Here is a 20000-nt window from a genome sequence, read left to right on the forward strand (position 1 = left end):
CCCTCACTCTCTGTGCACCCCCTCCTTCATTCTTTTGCCCCTCCATTGCTGTTTCCTATCACCGTCTCCCCTCCATTTCTTTACTTGCCATACTTGGCCTTCTTTCTTTTATTTTGTCTGTCTTCTTACCGACGTATGTTGTATGTGATGACGTCATGCCCGACATTCAGTGAGAAGAGAGGAGGGAGGAGGATGCAGGGTCCCGGGTGCCGCTGAATTGGTAAGGTGTGTGTGTGTTTTTTTTTTTCCTCCCTGGCCACGGTACCCCTGTGACATCGCCGCGACACCCCTGAGAGCCGCAGCACACACTTTGGCAATCGTTGCTATAGAAAATGAAATCTCGTCTTTGCACTGCTCTGCAATACTGAGCACATCAATGCACCTGCTTCCGTAAATTGCCAGAAATGCCCTCACTTCACCGGGACCTTTGTTCATTATGCACCGTGCGGCGACCATTTTGCATATCGTAAATGGCTCTTTTTTTTTTTTTTTTTTTCTGTAAAGCTCCTAACTATCATGTATTTTTGCTGTAAGCATTTCGCTGAGCTAGGTACCTGCACTGGAATCAAAGTGAACAAGACAGAAGATCTAGGGCCTCAATTTAGAGTTGGACACATTTTTGCAGCCCTCACATCTGCATAAACATGCGGACATAATATTGCAGTCTTACTTGGGTATATTTGATGCACACCTATCTCACTATATGCCCAGCTCAAAATTCAGCAGTATTTCTACGTCTGTTGTAGAAATGTGTCCAGTGCTAATTTAATTATTTATAGTGTTCGTGATAAAAATCCCCACGTCAGGCACAATTTAATGGAATGTAACAATACAGAGAAAATAGTGTATTTACAGTGTTAGTGATAAATGAGAGAGAACGCAATTTCAAAATAAAATGTAAATGATTGCAAAGACCCACATTGTTTTCTTTATAAATCCAATGGGGATGATCTTTCCTGCATTGGAACAACTGGCCAATAATAAATCTGAATAGACATATAGCATGGATAGCGCTCTTTCAGCATGAGAATCCTGACTGTGACACATACGATGGTCAATTGGCGTGTCCATCTTCAGTGGCTGCATAGCCAGGATCCATATACAGTATTTAATAATATAATTATTCGGCCATATAATCTTATTAAATCCTCAGTGACTTTAAGCAGTACTATAATGATGTGCATTAACAGTCAGGACTTAACCATCTAATATCAGATTATTAAACATTAAGTCCTTCTGCCCTGATGTGGCAGCTAAAGGATTAGCTGCCAAGTTTCTGACAGGCTTATACCAGAAGAGGTAGGCTTGAAAACGGTTTTACACATTTATTTAATTCTTTATTTGAAAAGATATGTAATTTCAAATATTTTATAGAGCATTTTATGTGGCTATGTTTGACACACTTTGGCCTCTGAGTAAGCCTTTCCCAGTCAGTACCATACAGGTCTAACTTGGATAATACAATTGAGCACCCTATGCTTGCTTCTGTAAATGGCTCAATTAACCCATTCACTAGCGGAGGGCCAGCTGTGAGCACTTTTGAAGGCCTTTCGGGGTTAATTTAAAAAGATTGTCAGGATGATAAACTGCTCAGAGTACTGAAGCACAAACACATTTAATCTGTCTCTCAGTTCCAGAGTTGTTGGACTGAAGCCAGCTTTAGCAAATAAATGTAAGTAAGTGGAAACGTTTTCAGTCTTGGTTCCGAGAACTGACAGTGAACTGTGTCTGAACGTTTTGTGCTCTCTATCCCCAAATCAGATTGTAAGGAGTGGACTATACAGATATATGTTGTTTAGCTTATTAATTATTGTTTGCCTGCTTGTTATCTATGCAGTTAGTTTTCTGGCGTAGTGTAGTATTTTTCTTTTATTTCCTGCCCTTTTTAATTTTGTATCCATTCTTATTTTTTAGTAATAACTGGTAGAACAGTTTAGACATAAATAAAAACATGAAGTGCAAAGATGCATAAAGGTAAAATAGAGTATGCATCTTTAAAAAGAAAGTATACATAAGCAAAAATAAATGTACCAAAATAAAGGATATATAACTAATGTGTACCACCATAATTATAATAATTTTAAAAAGGAAATATCAAAATTTACTCTGAGATGTCTTATAATAGACTATACAACAACAAAAGAATCAACACACATAGAGTGAAGACATAAAATAGGGGAAACAGCCAAAAAGTATTGAGCAAACAATTTTGCAGGTCAAACTTGTATTGACAAGGGGAGAAATTGAGTCATCAAGGTGCAAATATGAACCCCCTCCACCGAAAGCCACACACTCAAGGTGTCGAATATTTCTTTTACTGTTGGTGTCATCTGTACTAAAAGGTTGTACTTTACCAAGCTGACCTAAACAGGACAGTCACTACTGTATTTCAGTCTCGGGGCTGGTGTCCATTTGTGTCCACTAAAGACAGATACATTGGAGAATTGTGAAATTCTAGCAAGCACGTCCAGGTCAAAGTATAATTAATAACCTTGATCAAATAATATTTAAGGTAGGCATCTGTAATTTCATGAGGCATGATGGATTTACCATCTGCTGCAGCTATTCAGTGGTGAATGGAGGCTGAGCTACCTGGAATCAAGCAAATAGCTGTGTTTGCAAGTTATCTCCTTATGAAGGTCCTGTAGGTTAATATAGGTATAGCAGGTAGATCACAGGATCAATATGAAAATTGTACACGACTTTGTAGAAGGAACCAAAGGAAGCTCAAGGAAGTCAGTGCTTTCAATTAACCTCTATTGTCTCAAATTTGTTTAACATATGCGCAGTGCCAAATATCTTACTGCACCTATTACCATCATGTCTCTGAGCACATATGTCAAATGTATTTTCATGTAAAAATCTAAAAGAGTTTCTGTTCTTGTCTGTAAATATTTGCATAGTCTCAGGATTGAGGCTTTTTTTTATGTTGTACTTCTATATTTTGAATGGTGTCAACTAGTTCTTTCAAATTGGCCTCACTATGTCTCTTCTTTCCCTTTATTGTACACTTGTGTCCTCTCATACAAAGCTGGTGGCAACATGGGGTGAATTATTTACTGGAAAGAACTGTGAATTTTCGTTTGCCAGTGAGATCTGGCAATGTGGGCCCTTTAATACTGGTAGACAGTCGCCAAGTCCATGGCGAAGGGACAACCGGTGGCTGTGTAAGTGCACAGATTACATGAGGGTTACATCCAATATTTATGATTTACCAAAATGTAATCTATCCTTGTGTAAACCTTATGGGGATTGGAAAAGCAGTGTTGGTTGGCTGTAGTGCCCTTCATCTGTCATACAGGTGTAAATCATGTAATAGGAGTTTCAGACATAGCATTTTAGTCTTGGGTAGCATAGATCTACAGCTGGAAGCATCAAGAGGAGGTTTCATCTAGGTAAACAAAGCCTAACCTACCAGCACAGCGCCTTACTGAAAGACTCCAATTTATGTAGAACCTTTTGTAAAATTGGAAATTGAACTGAATTGTGAAATAAAATAGAATCAATTGTAAACAAGATTTTAGAGATAAGGCCAATAACAAACACATGTCTACCCAAGGGGACCTGTCGCCTTCTGGCAATTACTGAACTCATGGCAGTTCATTATAAACACAATGTGATCAATACAATTAATACAGCAGTATAAGTCAAATAGTCTAAAGTCAGAATGATTTATATTATCACTTTCTATAAGATGAATAAGAAAAACGGACATGTTCCTTAACTACAGATGGTATGTAAACAATCTTTTTATTATATTCTATTTCATTAAACACAATAAAGACAATAAGAACTATACAATACAACGGTTGGGAAAAGAAAACACTTTGTAGAACAATTGTTTTTATAATACAATTATTGCTTATGCGCGGCATGCTAATCAGTGAGTGGCAGAGTTTCAGGAACAAAACTTTATCAATTTAAAGTATAAAGATATTCAGGTGACAGTGTGGGGAGATGGGTATGCACAACCATTGTTGAGAGAACTGGGATTAAGCAGCGTGTCCATCAGGCATGGTAGTAGTCCTATTATTCAAAGCTGAATCTTGTTCTTGTCAATCTTTTGGCACAGTGAGTCCAAAGGCTTTAGGTTGCTTAGATGAACCAATGCACCAACTGGAGGACCAAGACACCTTGACATCTGTATCCTATAGTCTAACATTTAGTTCTAAAGTCCGCTGACCAGTGCACTGGATTGAGAAGGTCCATAGCCTACTCTGGGAGTGATTTTACTGGTAACCACAATGGAGACCAAAAAAAAAAACCGGGCAAATTTGCAGCCTATGCTGTAAGACCTGTCATAGCATATCACCATGAGGGAGAAGGGAAATCTCCATGTATATTTTAGTTTGCTTCCGCTTCTATGGCAGAAGGTCTGTACAAATAGTGAAAGAGCAGTACCTCAGAGTTCTGGTATAGCACAAGTTCCTTGGCGCGTGTTGCTAGAAGAGACTTTCTATCATTTCAACTGGTAAAGACAGCATATCACATCCCAGGGTTTTTCAGCACCCACCTCTAGATTTAAGAGCTTCCTTCCCTAGGGGTAAACAAATGGGATACATCTGCAGTTTTGTTGGTTTCCTCTGTGCATGGGTCTGTTCATCTTTCTCAGAAGACTGATTTGCTTTTGCCATTAGGTCCAGTACTTTGTATACAATGATTGGGCTGAAGTGACACCTCTGTGTTCCTCTTCTCCAAAACATTCCTGAATAAAAGCCACGTTAAGAGAAATATGTACCCCGTACATGCCTTCTTTCTGCAGCTGTGTGTGTGCATATTCTGGGATCGTTTTCCCTTTATTGAGAGGGTACCCAAAACATCAAGCCAGAAAACCCTGTTTGCCTGTAGTCAGTGAAGAATTTGCAGTGCATTTGTTCTTATTTGCTTTGTGATGAGTCCAATAGGCAAAGAAAATCTTCTGGCGTGAACCATGGCCTTTTCTCAAAGCAGCATTTTGTGTATGGAGCGGAAAAATCATTTCTGTGATCCAAAAAATGAACTTACTGCACTATAAAATGATAATGACTTGAGGTGTTTGGTACAGAGGATTGTGGCAGGCCCCTAGAACATGGGATTCAGCTTCATGCAGAGTAGATGCTGAAAAACCGACCTACATTGCATGGGCACTTATTTCTGTAGTGACTCTTCCTGAAAACCCCTCACCAACTCTCTTATATATACCTTGGCCTGGGCAGATTGCAAGTGTATGCATGGTGCCAAACTTTTTAGGGTGCTTTTCAGAGATCTCCTTAAAATGACAGGATGGCTCCTGGATTTCCTGGGCTGGCTCCTAACGTCTGCAGCATTCTATCAAGCCCCTGATCATAGCTTTAAATGATGCCTGCAAATGCATGAGAAAGGCAATGCACTCTGTAATAAATGAATATAGTTGAGTGACCCTACATGGCCTAATTCACTCACAGCTTGTTCAGTAAGGTGATTGGACAGTTAGCGCTGTATTGTCAGCAATGACTTGGTTTATTTTAATCACTTTGAGTTTGATTTATTACAGTGTTTATAATGCACCTCATACTTATATTGTACTATTTAACATCCCATCTTGGATTGCTGGCTGGTATAAAACAATTAGCAAAATAAAATCATAAAGGTAAGAAGATAAACATACACATACTTGTCTGTTTGCTTCTTTGAAGAGCTGTCCAAGGCCTTTTGTAAATACTATACTTCCTATGCAGATATCAAGCCTCTATAATACGATATGGCACTGTTAGCTGAAGCAAGTTCACTGGAGTTGGTTTTGTTGATCGGCTGCCAAATTCTGTAGTAGCTAATTGTAGTAAGGTGGTTAAACATAGATTTCTAGCAGCATCCGTTCTGACTCACAACTTGCTGCGTCTGGGCATATTGTACAATACATTACCTCGGCTCACCATTAAATCTGATAGTAATGGCATCTTGTATGTATGGAAGCCCATGTGCTCAATCTAAAAAAGCTGTCTTGTGTATAATGCTTTTGTCACAGAAGGTCACGGTACTTAATGAGAGAGACTCTCAGAAAGACAATACACAAACATTCCCTGGAGGGATTTGCATTGGGTGAAAACATAAGTCAGGACTAATTACTTCCAAGTTACCAAGTTGTAACCATGACAAAATACTCCTCCGGCTATGCACCTTCTCAGCTGCACTCACACATTCTCGGGAACTTTAGTTTAGCAGTTTAGCATTTTTACAACGATTTCTACCATTTTATATTCTGTCCTATAAGATTCTCTTTTTGTTTTTTATAAAACTGGCTAAATCTGCGTCAGATCTACAACTCCCAGTCTGACTGACAGTTTGGGTTATGTAGTAACATAACAGCGATTAGTTTTAAAGAGATCTGTTGCTTTTGATGCTGAGCTCAGCGTGCCGGATCTTATGTTGATGTTTGGTGAGCATTGCAGAACTGAGATGTGTTTTGTTAACTCATGATGTGTTAATGAGGCATAAGAAGTACATATATTAATCCATGCATGATGTCGGTTAATGACATCATTCATTTTGCTTATTATCTCTAAGCTGCTGCCATACTTGCACCGTGTTTCTAGTGGCTCTAATTGTCACAAATAACAGATGATTCTGGTTTTAATATGAATGAGCCATTTTATGTTATATCGTAGGTTGCCTTGACCCCTTGCTTAGTTCATACACCCAATCCCTCACACACACACACACACTCACACACTCCCCTCTCACTAAGGCTTGCCCCCCCCCCCCCCTGATGTAGTAAGCAGTCCCCCTTTAAAAAATAAGAAAACATTTTTCTGATTACACTGTTTTTTTACACCATTAGAGCAATCTCAGAATTCTGATTGGTTATTTATATAGCGCCAATCATGTCACTCTGTGCAGAGAATACATAATCTGTCCCTGCCCTACTGGGACTTACATGCTAAATACCTTACCACACACACGCTTACACTGGGGTCCATTTTTTTCAGAAGCCAATTAACCTACCGATATGTTTTTGGACTGTGGAAGGTTACCAATGAAAATAGAAGGAGAACATACAAATGCGACATAACTCAATAGACGGCAATGCTAACCATCTGTGCCACTTTGCTGCCCCATATCTATGCTGAAAAGAAACATGAACAATGTGTTCCTGCTATAACCAGCACTGTTCTGGTCATTGATGTGCAAAACTCCTATAGCTGGAATGCTGTTAGAAATAAAAGCATATAATATTCTCAAATACTTTATAACTTCCTGGTTTTTAAGACCTCTTTACCTTACAACTAAACTGGCTCTAGGATATTCATACAATTGTTGTTGGCAGGCTTCACATTCGGTAAAATATACATGTACATGGACACACTTAAATTGTGGGACATCATTGGTTATGTTATCACTGGCTAGCATTGCTGCGTGCCTCTGGTCAGATAAGGTATTAGTGTCCAGTTTGGTATATATCTGATCTGTGGAGGGGTTTGACTGACCCCGTAGTGAGTTTTATATGTTCAGCTTACAGCCGGTCAGAGTTTATGATGCCAGCAAAATTGCTAGACCTTTCATATAACTTGTGCATTGCCTTACATGATGTCGCAGTGCTTAAAACATGATAAGTATAATGTAACTGCGTCAGCAGGGACCTGTTACATCTATTATATGATGACTATTTATAGTGAACCATTTTTGTGGCTACATTGGACTGCTAAGCTACTATAAGACCCAGATAACACAGGTTGTTACAGTCCTGACAAGGAAAAAATGTAAATCTTAATTGTATACCTTTTATAGGAGAGCCAGACCAGTTAGTAAAAATATACATATTTTTGATTAATAGTGGCTCAGTGGTTACCACTTTTGCCTCAAAGCACTGAGGTCATGAGTTCAATTCCCGACCATGGCCTTATCTGTGAGGAGTTTGTATGTACTCCCGGTGTTTTTAGTGGGTTTTCTCCGGGTGCTCCGGTTTCCTCCCACATTCCATAAACATACTAGTAGGTTAATTGGCTGCTATTAAATTGACCCTTGTCTCCCTCCCTCCCTCCCTCTCATAAGCTCCAATGGGGCAGGGACTGATGTGAGTGAGTTCTCTGTACAGCGCTGCAGAACTAGTGGCGCTATATAAATAGCTGATGATTATTACTTAGTTATTATTATTAGCATTTGTTTATATTGCATCAACAATATTATGCAGTGGTGTACAGAGAACATTGGATCATTCACAACAGTCCCTGCCCCAGATAGGGGGGGCGCCGGTCTGAATCAAGCTCATGACCCCAGCCTTATAATGCAGCACTGCAATGCTAACCACAGCGCACACCGCCCCAGTGAAATATAAGTATATTAGAAGTCACAGAGACATGTTACTCTAATGTGACCTATAATATCCTTCTATTCCACTGTAGGGGGTGTGTTATTCCTTATATATCATGAGTAGTCATTTTTTGACCAAGAAAAGCTTACTTTTTTATTACTTATGTGTTTGTTTGTTTTTTGTTTTTTTAAATAAGAGAACGCAGAGCTGTCGTCTACCCCACCGCCCACCTCTTACCTTTCTTTCTTCTCTCCATCGAACTGAACTGACGCTGCTGCTGCTGTCTCCTGCGCCCCCTGTTGGGGCCACAGCTATAATTGAGTCCAAGATGCAGCCTTCAGGCCTCAGTGACGCAACTTCCGGTTTCATGCTGATTCCTTGGCTTTGGGTGCATGGAGAACCGTAGTGCAGGGGAAGGACTTCACATGGGACAATATATAGATGGGAAGATCAGAACATGCATTTTATACAGCTGTTATTTACAGGAACCTCAGCGGCGTTTCACAGCTGTTTATACGGTTATTCATGCTCCTCGTATATTATAAATCCTAATTTGTAGTAGTAGTTGAGTATAATTTGGGGAATGTTTCAGGCTCGTATGAATTCTGTAGAACTGGACTGAGTTGTACTGTCCTCTATGTTTACCCATTTCTTATATTGCAAAGTCTGTGAGCTAAAAACCTAGATTTGTAGATTTGTGGCTGGGCCTCAGGCATGGTTATAGTAGTCCAGGGATTAGGTGCCACTTTCCTTTGCCAACTTTTAATTCTTACCCAGAATCTCCTCATCTCCAGGAACTGGGGCACTCAAAGGATGGTGGCTCCTGCTGTCTTTGAAGCAGTGTTATAAGGGGAGGGAACCCCACTGGACCTCTGCTTGGGTTAGCATCAGAATTAGGACTTTGGTTTTAGGGCTTGAAAATAAATAAGACTAATGCTTGTGGTTAGTAGCATTTTGTAATGTAAAAACAAGATCATTTGGAAAGACGAGGATTCTAACGGCTGTCTTTGCAGGAAGGGGCTTCTTGTCTTCCTAGGCGGCAAAGGACTGAGATTCAAGGTTTTTAAGGGTCTCCCCCCCCCCCCCCCCCCCCACCCCCCTCTCCAGGCCTCTTTACTTTTCCATTATCCTTTGTCATTGTATTATTGTATTCTCCTGTTTATGTTGGAGGACTTGTAACCACTAAAGTAAATTTGTAACACCCCATTGCGCAGGGCTTTAGTGGGACCTCCTGTTGGTCCATAGCTACAAGTGCCCACCTTCAGTATGTTTGGCTATCCTGTCTTGAATACCTGCCCCTCTCTCTCTCTCCATTTTATGCCAGAAGTGGGGTTGATAGGAGCAGATTTGCTACATGGCAGGACTTCTCTGGTTGCATCCTGTAGCCTGTAATAACAGCTACATGTGACTGTAATACTGTATGTAATACTCCATCTGATGGTCTTCAGAGGTCCAGTCAGACAAGTGGTGTAGAGTAGTGGTTGTTTTCCCTGTCACTCCTCACAGCTCACACACTCTCCTGACTGCTGAATATGGGACCCTTGTTACTTCTACTAACAAACCAGCGGAGCTTCTTAATGATGTCATTCTTTTCTGCGATCCACCAATAGGTGCTGGTTTATTGCTCCTAGATGTGCTGTTTGTACAATTTAATACCTGCTTTTGTAGACATTGCAAATTTGCAAAGCTGTTGGGAATGCCGGGTCAGCAATTAACATTGGAAGCAAAAAAAATATTGAATATGTGTACTCAGACAGTTAACATATCTGCATTGTAATAAGATCAGCCTTGTTTTATTCCTTGCTCGGAGTGTTTTGGATGCTGAGACAAAGAAGCAATTCAGATGAAACATGAACTTGTATAATCATTTGGTGGAAGTGGAGAGAGCAGCAGGGGGAACAAAATCACAAAATGTTCCCGAAAGACTAAAGATCAGTAGACAAATAGTGTTCCTAGCAGGGACAGTGTGTGTACTTAGATGCTGGAATATTGCTTCAGTTATCTGACTAATAGCATTTTGTAGAGCTATATCCAGAATCTATGCAACATTATCCATTCTAAAGCTGCACATTCTGAGCACGTTGCAGAGTGTTGCATTGTGGGTCACGTTGATGACTATACACACTACCCAAAGCTGGCCACACTCCGCAAGAGTCTGATTGGACTACTTTGTAGGAGGTTTGATCATTTTGGCCAAACTGACAGTCTGGTAAGATCCCTAAAATCTGATTCTGTCTGGCAGGATGGAAAATGGCGTTGACCAGTGACCCTCACTGACGCGTGTGAGGTCACTGGCTGAACCTTAATATAGTACAGAGCGTGTGGTATGTGAACCCCAGCGGGTTGTCTCTTGAAGTTTCTATTGGGACGTCCACTTGTTAAATTGACTTCAAAATAGCAATGTAATGAATTGCTAGAAATAGCAATAAAACTATATACAGGACAACTAAGAAAATTGTGTCTTTAAATAAATCTGGGGTTACTTGCTTAAAATGTGCACACAGTAGAGGACACTTGTTAAATACCTTTACCATCATAAGCAAGCTGATTCTCTTAGATCATTGCAATCTGATCAAATCTATGCAATTTAGCCCTTCACGTGTATAGGCCAAACTGAACGCAAATCTGATTGGATTGCAAAGAGCTAATCCGACCCGACATGATGCTGTGATAACGCCACACATATGCCTTCAAAACAGCCACAATGATCGCTAATAATTCTATAGAAATCAACAAGGTCATTATCGGGAATGTTAGTAAACTTAGTCAGAAGATCTTCGCTGTCAACCTGGCCCTACACGTTTCTTCCAACCACATTAACAGTCCTCGGTGAAGCTGGGAGATATCAGTCTGTTCAGCCAGAGCCCAGAATGACCATTTCCAATTTGATGGGCCCATGTGCAGAGCCATGTTGGACAATGGTGGTTGAATGGAATTTGTGCTGATCAGCAGACTGTGGATGACCAACCGCAGTCTTTCAATCAGTCAGGGGTTTTTTTTACAGTTATCTTTAAGTACCAAAATATTTCACTGTAACATAGGTGCCCTGACTGGACATTGCAGATGTAAAAAATAAATCAAGGTTTCTCTCTTTGTCAACACAAACACCCACAAGTAGTATTATCATGTTCATGTTGAAGTAAAATGTTAAATACAGTAATAAAATTAGAATAGTGCAATAGTTGATTTTAACCATATCAACATTGGTATTTAAATTGTAATCTAATTTATACGTATTTGTTGTGAGTAATCAGTAAACCAATGCAAAGTGTAGTAATTGACTGACAATGTGTTGATCACTGTCCAGTCGCTTGTTAATACAGCGCTCCCGGGCAGCCCAGTGTCAGCCTCTGAATAAAGGTAACGAGACATCCAAACACTCTCTGTGCCCTCGCAGCTTTAATGTAGCATTTCAATGGTTTCATGTGATTCATTTAAAAATTGCTCGATCATTAGTGAAAATAAACATGTGAAGGAAGAGAGAAAAAAAGCCTTTTGAAAGCGCAGATTTCTTTGTTCATAAACACTCCGATAATAAGGCATCAGAAACACATCCGTCATTTCTTTGTGAATTATTTTTACTTCAAACCCTTTACTGAAACACACTTTCTTCACAGGTCACAAAATAAACGGATTAAAATGGCAGTTTAAGCATTAGTTTGTATGTACCTGTAAAATATGCTGTAATATGCGTACATGATTTATTGCCTAAAACTTCTTGTATGTAGAGAGCACTGGGCTAGCTCTTTACAGACAATATAAGGAGTTAAATGATGGAGTAATATTGTTTTGTTTTTTATTTTTTTTGTAATGCGTCAATAAATGAAGCTGTGAAATGTTATATAGGGTTCGTTAGCCATAGGACCGCAGTACAGCACTGTGTGTAAGTCATTAAGCTGTGTTTTTGCATGTAATAGTTCTGGCTTCTTTCTGTTCCCACAGCGCTTCTATAAAAAAGCTGCAGCATTTGTGCTTCGAGCAGTTGCCAAGCATTCTCCTCCGTTAGCTCAGTCAATAGTGGATTGTGGAGCCGTGGATACGCTGGTGATTTGCCTGGAAGACTTTGACCCAGGGGTAAAGGAAGCTGCTGCCTGGGCTCTTGGTTATGTTGCACGACATAATGCAGGTACACATTCAGCATGGATTATAGTAGTATAATATTAGTATAGTATTTTAAAGCTCTGATGGTTTCTAAGCTGTTTCTAAAGGTATATATTGAACTACCACACATTATACTGATGCTACTTGATGTAATAATATTTGCATAGTCCTACCTGCCGCATGTCTGCTGTTGACAAATGCTACAGTGGTAGTAAAGTCATGGATAGCTGATTGCATTATATATTCTTACAGGTCAGTTTTTTTAATTTTTATTGATAACTTGGCAATAACACGGTTTTGCATAGAAATCGATCTCTATTGGGAATAAGAACATTTCTTGATATATCATTGTTGTAACTACGGACTAGTGACCTTTTTCAAATCCTCCTCCTGTCAGTGTTCCTTGGCCTAAAGTTTTCCTTAGCAATGCTTTGTATGATGGCGGAGAGCCTCTTCGGCCACCATGCTGCACAGTTATCTGTTGGCAATCACCGTTTAGCTGTAGGGTTTTCCCAGCATTCTATCTGCGGAAGCTTCCTACCGCTACAGCTGCGAGAGGACCAGGACATTCCCCCGGTGACCTGTGGATTGTGCCAGGTGTTCCTTCATGGTAACACAAGGGCCCCTCCATCCTGCGTAGGCCTTTTGCGACAAAAAACTGCTAAATACCAGAGAAGAAATAAATGTATCTAACACAACACACACAAAAAATAGTTTTTAGCAGGTGAACTCCTTTAAACACATCATAATGAGAAACCCTAAGATAACATAATGCGAAATACTAAGAACTGTATTTGCATTTTAATATGAGGGGAGCTGTGACATTGATTGCATTGCAAAGGTAAGTTATCCTCATGTATAGTTGTGTGAAGTAATTCTGCAGATGAATTTATTAGAATAAAAACAGCAGTATCAAACAATAACTTTGAATACAATTGTTTTGTGGGATGTGAATGCCATTGAGACAATCATGTTGTTCTCCAACATTAATGATTTTGCAGCATAAAGTGCATCTGTCAACTGAAATGGAGGCCGTCATTTTGTGCATTGATCCAATATTACTATGAGAACGTGGTCTATAAAATCACTATAAACCGGTGCCTTGTGACATTTTTGTAGGCTGGCTGGCTGCCAAACTTTAGCCATGGGGTCGAGACTCGGCTCAGTAGCCTATTCGGAACATTTAAAAAGAAAAAAATGCAGGTAGCCCAGTGACCCAGCCCCTGGACATTTTAATCTACTCTAAACAGTAGGGCTTGAGTAATCCTGTGCACTAGGTCACCATTGGTGACTAAATAATGGCCACTGGCACGTAGAGTGTCCAGGCACCAAGCATCCTCCCTCTCTCTTTTCAGTGTAAAATCAATCCCTCCTATTGTTACTGGCTGACAGTATTTTCTGTGCTCGGCTGCCTGAGTGCAGGACAGAACACTGAACATTATCGTCCAGTAACAGGATAACTACTGATAGCTGCTCCTGGAGGTTATGGGAGAGTTCAGTTTAACAAGAGGAGCTAACTGTGCAAGAGTAAAGTATGGCCAAGTGGAGAGATCATTTTCAGCCGCTGCTGGTAAGTACAATAACATATACCCTCCAATATGGCTGCTCTCTAGTATTGTCACCAGTTATTACTGGCCTTCCTATGCTTATCGCTAACAATGGCTGGCCTTTCTATGCTCTCCTTCTGTATAAACCCACATTCCCTTGTATATAAGCCACATCCTTATATGTATGAACACACCTCTCCTTTTGGAACACATACATATACAATATTTTTTGTAGCGTCTAACATTTGGAGAGGGCCTTACTGTTTGTATACATTTGTTGGTGTCTTCTCATGAGTGTCACAAAGCGCCCAAGTGATCTGATAGGCTTCTTCCTTATGTATCGTCACAATATGGCCGCCTCCGCTGAGAGCAGGAATCAAGTGCGTTCACAGATTGCATTCTGTGAATTACTTGTTTCCAGGTGTTAAAAATAATTCAGTTGCGATTGGATTTCCTCTTTTGTTTTTGTTTTTTTGCAGTATGAATTTATTTATTTTTTTTAATTTTTTTTTTAAATAGTTTTTTTCCATGAACACACTTTTCAACATTGGAAAAACAGCAAAAACTTAGTTTAAAACCAATTGTCTTTTGCAGGTATGCAAAATAAAGCACCAGACTATTGGTGTAAATAAACCCTTAAACAACTTTGGATGACTTTTTTCCTCACTTTTCAAAACTCACATTATCAATAGTGACAGATGCAGGAGATTACAATGGGAAGTATTGTTACAGGAAGCAAAGATGTTCAATATCTGTCTAATGAAAACCTACAGTTAGAATATAGCAAGCTATAAATCCATTGGGTTAGCAGACTTGATGGACTGCAGAAGTGGTTTCCTCTGGTAGAGGGTTTACATAGATATGAACTTTACAAGAAATAGAGGGATTATGCTTAATCTCATTTGTGCCGTTGCAGCAAGAAAAAAAAAACCTGTTGCTCTGTATAGTCAGCCGTGGGTATTTATGGTAATCTGTGGCTTTCCAGAATTGCTCTGCCACAGTTCAAAGGTCATAGAATGTGATTATATCCTTCTGTGATACAGCATTCTGAAACTCTCCAGAGGTTGTACTACATGTGCGAGACGGCTATACCCACCGAAGGAGCTGGCCAAGTGCCAACAAACACAGCATAGGCAGAAGTACTTGATAACATGGCTAACGTTAGGGGAAATAATTACACTGCATGGTGAAAAAAAAATAAACCACGCGCAGGTTTTCGATTCACACAAATATATTCTCATTACGAAGGACAGATTTGCAAATTTCCAAGTCTACTTGCATGACGTGCATGAAAAGTTCAGTTATCAAACGTCTGGGCTACATGAGAACTTGGGCACACTAATAGCAACTGGTTTATGGGTATAATACACAAGTGATGTTAATATAGTTCTAAATTCCTGTAAATGTTTATATAAACAGTGAGTTGTGATGTCATCATTTCAGTGTTTATTAGGAAATATTGAGGGATAATGCACGCCTGCAGCCTTGTGCTTTTATATGTTCACGGATCTCCGTGATGGCTTCTTATAGCCATGTAATTTGCAGTAGCAAATGCATTACCACTAATATAATTCACACGTAAAGTTTATATAGAGCGTGTATGTGTATGAATAGAGTGTGAAAAATATCAGAACACAAAAATGGACATTTTAATATATGACTTGTGGAGGTTAAACTCTGCATTAACCCTTACCATGACTCTACTGCTGCTCTTTTAAGTAAAGAATGATATGTAAATACTAAATATGCATGTCATACATTGGAGTCCATAAGGTGTACCATTTCAGCTGTTTGTTTGTTATTCATTTTCAGTCTGTTCTTATAATGTCTCTTCTTTTGAACCCTCAAAAAGGCTACTGAATGTTTGTTACCAAGAAGACTGCAAACAAATCTCTGTGGTTTGTGGTTTCTTTACAATGCCTTTTCTTTTCTTTCCTTTTTCAGAGAGATAAAGGAAGTTAAAAAATGTTTGCTAGGCCATGGTAATAACTGTGCCACTTTATATATTAAATGGGATACAATTGGGGAGATCTCTGATGGGAAAGTACTTGAGTATACTAGCAGTCAGGAAGCTGAATAGCAGCACTCAGTGTCAGGCAACTGCTGCAAGAGCTAATAAGCTCCTAGGATGCATAAATTGGGGCTTAGGTGTACAAGAAATTTTAATTATATCCATTGCATAAATCACTTGTTAAACCTCATCTTGAATATTTTCATGCAAGGGTAGTTGTGATGAGTTGCAGACTGTTGAGTTCATTGTACAGGTGGTAATAGCATAATGGCATGGATTTAAAAATGAATTGGATGCCTGTCTTGGTAAATGGTATCAATAGTATAATGAGCAAATGAAGCAGTTGGGGGCGGATGATCCAGGGAATTAATCTGAATGTCCTGTACGGGGTCAGGAAGGATAGGTAGCTGTTTCTGGGAGGCTTGTGTTACCCTCTGTCAGTTCAACACATCTAGAAATTTATAAAAGGTTCATCATCATTTATTTATATAGCGCCAGCAAATTCCGTAGCGCTTTACAATTGGGAACAACATTGATAAGACAATACTGGGTAAAAAATACAGACAGAGAGGTAAGAGAACCCTGCTCGCAAGCTTACAATCTATAAACGTTGAACTAGATGGTCTTATTTTCAACCTCACTATGAATCTATGTAACACTCAGCTCAGTGATGGGCTTTAAGTACATTAGTGTCCAATAATCTTTTTGTAAGTGATGTTCTCACTTCAGTAGTCATTAAGGGATAATTGCAGCCCAAGCTGAAAGTGTGCAGGAGTGAACTGTGCAGCGCCGGGCACGCTCAACACCTCTCGGTCCTTTTTAGGATTAGGTTTTACTTGTGATATTCAGTTTTGGGTAGAATTGTTCAGTAATTACACTTGTGTGTTATGAGGAATAACATGTAGCTTATTGTAGATGTATTTGGTAATATCAATCACTGACTTCCATGCCCTGTATAGAAGCAATAAACGTGGGCCTCCTTTCATAGTGAAACACTGTATTAATTAGAGGGGTTACAGACATTGTATCACTTATGAACACCAGATGGCGAAGCAGAGCACATTCATACAGAATATTTATTATACAATATAGTTTGTAGACTATAGTAGGGCAGGATTCAAGTAATACATACATAAGAATCCGTTGAATGACATTCATGAAAATCCTTTGAATCCTGGCTCTGTGCTAGGTACTATTCTGCTATGCTTTACATTTGTAACCTCTGTTAACAAAAAACAGGTTGTTGTGTCCTGCCCTTTAAATGTTTTTGGGGAGATAATTTTGCTCCACCTGGACCTCATATATTATCTTGGGTTGCTTGCAATTATTGGACCCCATTGTGATTTAAGGGGTGTTCAACACTGTTACCTTGAGTGTGACCTCATCGTTACATTGAGTTGGGCCTCATCGTACCTTGCTTGTTGGTTCGACAGCTGGTCACATCCGAAATTGGTTACTTTGAACTGATTTTATGGACAAATCTGTTTTGCTTTCCTAGCTATTCCCCTTAAAAGCATCACAGGACCTTCCGGTTCGGAGGATTGGGGGAGAACAGATAAGTAAGATTTTGCTGTCTTATTGATCTTGTCTAACCGCCCCAAAGGCTACTTTTGTGTGTGTCTGTAGTTACTTTTTAAGAATATAATTTATATTTTAATGTAAAATATATATTTTTTTACAATTGTTCATGTTTAAACCTTTTTGAGTATATTTAGTTAAATTTTATGTTTTTTGTTTTTGTTTTTTGTTGTTGAATATAAGTATGTTTAGTTATGATTATCTAAAGAATCACATACTGGTTACACACACATTGTAAATATTCATTGCTATGGCCACAGTGAAATCAGTGGAATCACGTGATCCTTTAGTGGAGTAAAGTGTACATGACCACATTTAATTTTTCATGGACTAAACCACATTACAAACAGTCATACTTAATATCATATACTGACATTTTGTAGGCAAAATATGAGTTTTAAACATAATAGCTTTGACACGCAGTGAAATATGGCTGCAATTTAAGGATCAGAAATGGTTGCATTATTTGAATGATAACTGTTTTCTGGATCATCAGAAAGTAAACAGACAGACCTGATGGACTTGTGGTGTTTTCAACCTACTGAATAAAATACCTGACTCCTGTTATCATCTATCTGAAATAAAACAATAAGCAGAATGTCTTTGTAGTGAGGTGAATATTAGAAGCTACATCGATGGGAGAGAAGGAAATGATACTATCTGTGGAAGGCTCACCTCGTGTGTATATTAGAAGCTACCAAATAGTTCAGTGATCATATTAATGCCCAGAGCCAGTGTTTTTATACTGGTAAGAGAGCTCAGAGGAGACTAATATCCTTTTTTTAAGATGTTTTGATTCAGATGTGAGCACCTTATTGTATGCAATCTCCAGCTCCTGCTCAGCTGTATTTTTCTCAGTTTGAAGTGGGCGTGGGTAGAACAATATATAGCCAATCAGATCATTATAGTTCTCCCTGCAGCTGGAGATGTGTGATAATCGCGTGTAAGAGTGTTAGTGAGGGCAGGGCTGCAAGTGTCAGAGGCAAGATTTTGATAGTGGAAAGAGCAGGGTCTTCAACAGCACAGAATGATTATATTAGACTCCTGACCAACCGATGCAGGGAAACTGTAGTGTTAAACACACCTCTTATATAAAACGAAGTTCATAAATCCAGCTATGTTTTATGCCTTTTTAATACACTAGTTTCAGTTTGTAACCATTGACTGAAGGGATGCTATAAATACACCTTTGTGCATTGTTTGCTCTAAAAAAAAGTTCTTGTTTATGATTAGCCCAATTCTCATGACTCAAGTTATGACCGTGTGACAAAAAAAAGCATCTGAGCAGAGAAAAAATTCAAACTAACTTTTATTTTCACATTTTGTTTATGTACATAAGAATTCACACATTATTGAACTGTGCCCACCAGTTTCTGAATATATGCTCCCCTTACGTGTGTATGGATGCAGTCAGGATCACTGAAGAAGTGTTTGACAGACATTTATGACTGTTCTTCACATTAAGTCATTCTGTTACTTTACCACTTTTATCTACAATCTGAGTATCTGTCAGTTCAGAAAGATTAAGTAAAATGTCTCCATCTAAGACAGATTAATGACTCATGAAAGCACAATAAATTAAACAACAGGCCTGAATATGCTTGAACAGAGATTCATTATTTGCTGAATGGACATTTTGAAAGTATGTGTATGTATATATGTATATGTGTGTGTGTATATGTATATATATATTAGATCTACTGTACTGTTTAATGCAGGTCATTTGCCAAAATAATGCCCTTACATACACAAGGGCATATATGGAATGTTCCATGAAATGATTTTTGTCCATTTCAGTTACTTAATGGAATCTGTTTAAGCACATATGACTTAATTGGACCAATTTGTATCACTAAAAGTTATTAATGAACCAAGGCAAGATGACAATGTAAATCAAATACAGCTTGGCTGGATCATTTAGTTCACGCCAATAATAAATTATTTTGGAAAAAATACACATTGTTACAGAAATTAGTTGTTATTGCTGTATGGTATAGTGTTAATTGTTATTGTTAATTGTTGGTGCAATTGTCTGTGTAATCTGTCTATCCAACACATTTCACACACATCTTTGTTTGGGTGGGGTACGGAATAATGGCTGTCATTATTCCGACAATACTTACCCCGACGGAGCGACCCCGGACAGCTATGTCACTACCTGGCTCCAGGATGACTGGTGCGACCATTGACTGCCAAGGATCACGACCAATGAAGAATCCGGCCACTCTGCATGACGTCATTGCCGACCACAACGCTCTTCTCCTTGCTGTTAAGGTGGAAATGTAAGTATGCGGCCACAGACAATGTACAACGCTAACCAAAGTACATTGTCTATAGCCGCATACTTACATTTCCACCTTAACAGCAAGGAGAAGAGCGTCGTGGTCGGCAGTGATGTCATGCAGAGTGGCCGGATTCTTCATTGGTCGCGATCCCTGGCAGTTGGCAGTCACAGCAGTTGTCCTGGAGCCAGGTCATGAAGTAGCCGTCCGGGGCC

General features: G+C 39.2%; 1 protein-coding gene across 3 annotated transcripts in view; it reads left to right on the top strand.

Annotated features, from left to right (window-relative positions):
• The window catches only part of SPAG6 (sperm associated antigen 6), a 110477-nt gene that overhangs the window by 49000 nt on the left and 41477 nt on the right, over positions 1-20000 (top strand). For all 3 annotated transcript variants that reach the window (XM_075211943.1, XM_075211944.1, XM_075211945.1), the window contains one exon: positions 12209-12392. In XM_075211943.1, coding sequence (XP_075068044.1) covers positions 12209-12392 — 184 coding nt within the window. The remainder of the gene's footprint in view (positions 1-12208; positions 12393-20000) is intronic.

Source organism: Mixophyes fleayi, chromosome 5 (assembly GCF_038048845.1).
Source record: "Mixophyes fleayi isolate aMixFle1 chromosome 5, aMixFle1.hap1, whole genome shotgun sequence".
Lineage (NCBI taxonomy): Eukaryota > Metazoa > Chordata > Amphibia > Anura > Limnodynastidae > Mixophyes > Mixophyes fleayi.